General features: G+C 35.0%; 1 protein-coding gene across 2 annotated transcripts; it reads left to right on the plus strand.

Annotated features, from left to right (window-relative positions):
* The first annotated feature begins 429 nt into the window (after nt 1-429).
* On the plus strand, nt 430-2,558 carry LOC136997103 (uncharacterized). Of its 2 annotated transcripts, XM_067347401.1 has the most exons (5): nt 430-849; nt 1,220-1,420; nt 1,498-1,647; nt 1,727-1,991; nt 2,100-2,558. In XM_067347401.1, exons 1-5 carry the CDS (start codon nt 788-790, stop codon nt 2,100-2,102), a joined length of 681 nt encoding a protein of 226 aa, XP_067203502.1. In that variant the 5' UTR covers nt 430-787; the 3' UTR covers nt 2,103-2,558. The 2 variants fall into 2 exon arrangements, with proteins under 2 accessions (XP_067203502.1, XP_067203501.1); XM_067347400.1 differs by having other exon boundaries at nt 435-849; nt 1,727-2,558.
* The last annotated feature ends 4,375 nt before the right edge of the window (nt 2,559-6,933 follow it).

Consider the following 6,933-nt stretch of genomic DNA (forward strand, 5'->3'; position numbering starts at 1 on the left):
GCGATTTGTCGTCACATAAATATGTAGCGGAAGAAAAGCGACGGATACTTGTCGCTAACGTCATTTTTCCCCCACTTCTCCCAAGTCGCCAGCAATTTTTCGCTGCATGAATCCGCACCTTTAGGTGTTAAAATTAGTTTCCGTTTCTCACAAGTAGATGGTGCTAACTACAGACAAAATGTGGGGACTTGTGACTTAATCCGTGTCCCACTTTCTATAGACGTGTCAGGATAAAGATCGAAGCACTCGTGATCAAGAACAACATTTTTATTGCGTTGACTACAGGACGAAAGTCAAGATTGTAGAAGTGATTGTGTGTTCGCTCGCTTGGTAGTGCCGCGCTCATAGCGTACAAATATGGCGGACATAAATTCCCCACAGAAATAAGTTTTGATGTTTGAAGTTGCTTGTTTTATAAAGGATAAACATTGGTCAATACAATTTAGTGTGCAAAGATTGATTATTGTGTAAACAGAGAGATTTTTTAATCGATGAAGAATGAATCGCAATAAAGTATTTTTTTGACATGTACTTCTCCACTATTTTGACATGAAGAAAACTGCAGCTGAAACCATAGACTTATATAAATAGACCCAGCGTTCTGTGAGAGGAGTTGTCCGCGTCTTCTAAAGGACAGAATGATACGCAGTAAGGTGCTGTCTCCGTCACTTGCTGGTCTGGAGGGGGAACGTCGACAACGTTGAGGGGAACTTAAAAGCGCATAATACGTATCGTACGGTTACCTAGCGTTTTATCTGTTGATCTGTGGTGTATTATAAAAAATAAAATGTCTTATTGCTGCATTTGCAAATCGCATTCTGGCTCTCATGCAGATATTACATTTCATACGTACGTATATAACTTTGAATTGCTGTAGAAATAGTTTATATCTACCTACAATAATGTGTATAACCTATACAATATATGTATAATAGCAATTTGTGCTATAAGACTCGAAGAATCACTTCAACCAATTCCGGCTAATTTGTTTTTCTTTTCCTTCTTATGGATTTCCGTCCTTAGAAGAAAAAGGAAAAGAAACTACCTGGAATTTGGTCAAAGTAATCCTAAAGAAGAGTTGAAGGCACGTTGTTTAAAGACCCACGACACAATTTCCTTCATTTGGAGGATACACTATTAAGAAAAAAAAGATATATATATATATATATATATATATATATATATATATATATATAATAATAGAAACATTTTTTTTAAGCATACCACGGTCAGAAGAATTGCGAGCAAAGTGGATTGCTGTAATCGGAAAACATGTTTCTAATTACAGCAAAGTGTGCAACGATCATTTTAAGCCAAATGATTTTCAGTACAAAACTAATAAATTAGGTCAGATACAAAGACATTTAATAAAAGGAGCAATTCCTACAGTAGAAAAATGCCAGGATTTGCACGATACAAGGTAAATTCATCATAAGCTATTTATGTGATAAAATTGTTGTGATAAAGCTATTTATGAAATAAAATTGTTATCTTTAGAATATTGAAGTTGCCAACAAATGAAAAGTCATCTTTTTGTGAATCGCAATCAGATTCGTACGAACAACAGCCCGGAGTAATTGAAGATGTTCTATCTCCTGTACTTATAAATAATGCTGATAATAGTCAGAATGATTCAATGTCAACAAGGTAAGTCACAACATGTGGTAAGAAAAATATGAAATTTTTAACAACAGCATCATATTAATATTTCTTTTCGTTTTTACAGAAAAAGAAAGCAATCTGTGGACGAAACTGCCACATGCAATAAGATACGAACTGTCAAATTTATTGGAGATCTTTGTCCTGAAGATTTTACTTCGCCCGAATGTTATGAAGTGGTTAAGAAATACCTTAAAAAGCACAACACCCGAGTAAATAGTCTTCAAAAGCAAGTTGGCCGACTAACAAATAAAGTCAAATGCCTTAAAGATTTGCTGTCACAGTTACACAACAAGGGTCTTTTGTCAAGTAATGCCGTCGATACTTTGAAGGTAAGGCTTTCCAACGACTCACTTTTCTCACTATTTTTAGCAAATTCCGACGAAAAAGCAGTTGAAAGATTATGAACACATAAAAAAGTGATTAATTCTTAAACATAGTGAATGATCAGCTCACACAGAAGAAGTTATAAGCCGACTGTGGTACAAAATTAAGAAAAGAAAATTCGGGCTCGTTATTTCCTTCCTCAAACTCAAATCATAAAAAGTACTACGTTTGGAATAAATGTTATATGTTCTGTTTTTTAATTCTGTTGTATGCTTTTGCTATTTAGAAGAATATTTTAATCTTTCTCCGTTTTATGTAGTTTAAGAATTTTTTGAAGTATTGATCATTTATAAATCAAAATACATCGATTTTAGTACATATTTTCTTTATATTGCACACTTTTATATGTTTTCAAACTTATGAAGAGTACTGTATGTTATACATAATAAGCCATCATTATAAATTTTTACATTATGCCTTATACATTTTTAGTGATATTTACATATAATTTACATTGTATTTTATTAACTTGAAAATAACAATAAAAAGCATAAAAGTCTAATACAATATAACGTGTATTTCTTTCTATTTTTTTCTAACAGTGTTCAATAAGTCCCGCATTGACCGAAATCCTTAAAAATGTCATGTCCACAAAAAAAATAATTATCCTAATGAATTAAAAGAATTTGCGGCTAGTTTGATGTTTTATTCGACAGCTGCCTATGAGTATACAAGACAAGTGATAAGTGGCTTGCCACATCCGGAGACTGTACGTCGATGGTATAGAAAATTCGACTTCAGCCCTGGTATAAATGCAGATATTTTAAAAAGTTTACAGCACTTAGTTGAAGAATATAAGAAAGAAGGTAAACAGTTGCAATTTGGTTTGCAAGCAGATGAAATGCATATAAAAAAATATATTGAATTTGACGGTAAAACTTCATACGGATTTGTTGATCTCGGAACTGGGGTGTCAAATGATTCAGATGAAGCAACCTCAGCATTGGTTTATATGTTAGTGGCATTAAATGGTCACTTTAAAACTCCTGTGGCTTATTATTTAATAAATGGTCTCGCAGCTGAGGAAAGGGCTAATATTACAAGAGTAATTTTACGCACTTTGCATGATTTTGCTATTGATAGCATATGCACCTTTACATTCGATGGCACAAGCGTTAATATTTCTACAGCTGAATGTCTTGGAGCTAACTTTGACGACATTGATAAAGAAATATTTTTTAGACATCCCATTAATAATAATCCCATTTATATTGTGTTTGATCCTTGTCATATGATGAAACTTGCAAGAACCGTATTATCAGATTTTAATCTTCTTGATGACAACGGTAATGAGATTAAATGGAAATATCTTGATAATTTGGTTACTCTTCAAGAAACAGAAGGTTTACATTGCGGAACGAAAATTCGAAGAAGGCACATAGACTTCAAAAGAGAAAAAATGAAAGTAAATTTGGCCGTGCAAGTTCTTAGCAGAAGCACATCTGATGCGTTATCTTTCTTAGAAGATGATTTGAAATTACTAAACTTTCAGGGTGCCAATGGAACATCCATATTTTGTCGAAATTTAAACGATATATTCGATTTTCTAAATGTCAGAACAAATTTTTGTTATAATGAATTTCAGCACTCCATTCGTCCTGAAAATATTGAAAATTGGGAAAGAAAGGTAGAAGAATATATTACATACATTAAGGGATTAATTATTACTATGAGAAATGTCTTACAATTAGCAAAAGACTTATTTAGAAAAGAAATTGTGGCATACTTTTTAACATATAAACTTTCTCAAGACCACTTGGAGACATATTTTTCAGTCCTCAGAAGAATGGGCGGGTTTAATAATAATCCGAGCTGTCGTCAATTTCAAGCAGCATATAAAAAAATAGCGACGCATGTACATTCGCTCGTTCCAAAGTCTGCAAACTGCAGATTACAAGACCAAACAGCTTTACTTAAAGTTAAATTAAATGATACAAGCACAAATATTATTAACGAAAATGACCAAATTGAAATCGAAGAGATTTTCAGTCAAAGTTTTGATCACGATTATAATATCGATAATTTTTTGTTTTGGAGTGAGTATAAAGATAGTGTCATTGCTTATATTGCTGGTTTTGTGGTCAAAAAATTAAAAGAACAAATAAAGAAAAAAGATAATTGTCAAACGTGCTTAGAAGCTTTAGAGAGTGATGGCCCTCCTTGTTTATTGCAAATAAGGAAGAATAGAGGGTTATCAAAAAATTTATTAACAACTCCAAGTGAAGATGTCATTAAAATTTGCGTTTGTGCAGAACGGATAATAAGGAATGAGCCAAACCTTTTAAAGATGAATAATGTAATTGCTAGACTAAGTTATCGAACAAAGTTGATACTTCCCACAAACTTATTTAATAATCTTGAAACAGGTATATTTCCACTAGATGTTGAATCAAATCATAAATACGATTTAATCAACCGAATTCTAGAAAAATATTTAAAATTAAGAATTCATCATGAAACTACATCATTTAAAGATAAAATTGTCCGATTTAGATCATTTTGTAATCGATCAGTTATATTTAGAAACCAGTAAATGTAAAGTATGACTAATAAAAATAATTAACTTTTTTTGTAAAAAAAATTTTGCTTTTTTTGGAGATATTATACCTTCTTATTACTCTTATTACATATATAAAATACTTATTACATATATAAAATTACGTATATAAAATATAATACGCGTATAAGTATAAATGCGGTACGCGCGCCTTTTAATTCCCCTCAACGTTGTCGACGTTCCCCCTCCAGACCAGCAAGTGACGGAGACAGCACCTTACTGCGTATCATTCTGTCCTTTAGAAGACGCGGACAACTCCTCTCACAGAACGCTGGGTCTATTTATATAAGTCTATGGCTGAAACGCATCGCTTACTGTCCGAGACTTATGGTGAAGAAGCTCCATTAAAAACAATGTGTATAGAGTGCTTTCAACGTTTTCGAAGAGGTGATTCTAGCGTGGAAAACAAAAAACAGTTGAACAGCTGAACAGCCTTTCAGGAACAGCCGAAAAAGTTTGAGGATGTCGAACTTCAAGCTTTATTGGATGAAAATCCATCTCAAACGCTTTTAGAATTATCGAAAGTGTTAGATGTTACTTAATTGGCTGTTTACAAACGCTTACATGCCTTCGGAAAAATTCAAGGCAGGAAGGAAAATGGCTGCCACATGAGTTGTCCGAAAATGCCATCTTAAACCGTTTGTCCATCGCAACTTCTTTGCTGGCCAAGCAACATAAAAAGAGTTTTTTGTGGCGTATTGTAACCGGAGATGAAAAGTGGATCTACTTCGATAATCCCAAACGGAGAAAATCATGGGTGGATCCCCCGGGCAACCATCCACTTCGACATCAAAACGAAATATTCATGGACATAAGGCTCTGCTGTGTGTTTGGTGGGACCAAGAAGACGTACTTTATTATGAGCTGTTGCATCTAAATCAAACTGTTACCGCTGATCGCTACCGACAACAACTGCATCGATTGAATGATGCATTTATGCAAAAAAGGCCATCCGTAGCTAGTAATCGACGCAAAGTGATCCTTTTGTACGACAATGCGCGACCGCATGTTGCAAAAATCGTGAAAGACACACTTTTGGAGCTCAAATGGAAAGTTCTTCCACACCCAGCGTACTCTCCAGACTTGGCTCCATCGGATTATCACCTTTTCCGATCGATGCAACACGCGCTCGAAGACACACACTTCTCCAGTTATGAAGAAATTCAGAAGTGGGTGGATGAATGGTTTGCTTCGAAAAATAGCTCACTCACAATATATGCTCACTCTACTGTAACTTTCAAGGCTTATAACTCGGAAAGTACTTAATGAAAAATAACTTTATTATAATGTTTTAAAAAGCTCTCGAAATAAGCTACAAGAATGTGCAATAAAAAATAGGGAGTTTTATTTGAAAAAACAAAGTTGACCTTCACCTGACCTTGACAACGCCACCTATGATCAAGCCTATACTGCCATTGAATGCGTCTTTTTAAATCTTATAACTTTTATCTAAAATATTTTTTTCCAAAATGCATTGTTTATGAGATATTCGACCGTTTCCGGACTTTTCAAAAACCCTGTATATACGTATATGTATATGGCTGGTTCATATTCAACCTCGCCCATATTCAAGCGCGCTTTACACGTGCCTACAGTCTTTATCAGAAATGGGATTTGGATCAGGATATGGACATTGCGCCCAGCTCTATAAATTTCGTTGAGTGAGGTAAGCCTTTTTCAATTTTTCGGCGCGAACTGTCGGAGACGCGGAGTGTACGAATGCAGGCAGATAGCGGTTTTCAGTGAGAAAACGTTCATGTACGTCGGATATCGAGTTCTGTGAACAAGTATCAAGTTCCGTGTGAGTGCGAATGACGCGACAGTTTAATTTTTAATTAAGAAAGACACTGAGCGAGAACGAATATGACGTCTTGCCCAGGAAGTGAATTTACGGTTGTCGAACTGAAAGAGGCCCTTCGTGAGAGAGGACTAGCTACCGGAGGGACGAAAGCTGAGCTTATTCAGCGATAAAATGAACGCGATTCTGGCGAATGGAAGATCGATGAGCGACGAAAAAGAGAGGCGCGTGCGGCGGATCTCGTCGATGTGCATTTGCCTGAGGAGGATGGCGATGGTGACGGAGAGGAGAAAGTTGACGAGGATGCGTGGATGCGGGAAGAACGCTTGAATGTTGCAGTATTGGAGTCGGAAAAAAATGACGCGTTACGGAAAGAGTTTAACCTACTGCGTCGAGAACGGTAATGTATGTAAAGAGAGCATACGTGCCTACATAATAAATAAAATTATTAAGAAAAAGTATTTTAGCTCAAATATGAGTCTTTGATTTTAATAGTGTTAGAGTGGAGTGATAAGTAATTAATAATAATTAG

The sequence above is a fragment of the Linepithema humile genome, chromosome 1 (assembly GCF_040581485.1).
Source record: "Linepithema humile isolate Giens D197 chromosome 1, Lhum_UNIL_v1.0, whole genome shotgun sequence".
Classification (NCBI taxonomy): domain Eukaryota; kingdom Metazoa; phylum Arthropoda; class Insecta; order Hymenoptera; family Formicidae; genus Linepithema; species Linepithema humile.

Coding starts and splice junctions, on each gene's coding strand:
- LOC136997103 (XM_067347400.1), top strand. CDS start 788: ATGTCTTATTGCTGCATTTGCAAATCGCATTCTGGCTCTCATGCAGAT. Junction 1,421..1,497: donor CAGGATTTGCACGATACAAG/GTAAATTCATCA, acceptor TGTTATCTTTAG/AATATTGAAGTTGCCAACAA. Junction 1,648..1,726: donor AATGATTCAATGTCAACAAG/GTAAGTCACAAC, acceptor TCGTTTTTACAG/AAAAAGAAAGCAATCTGTGG.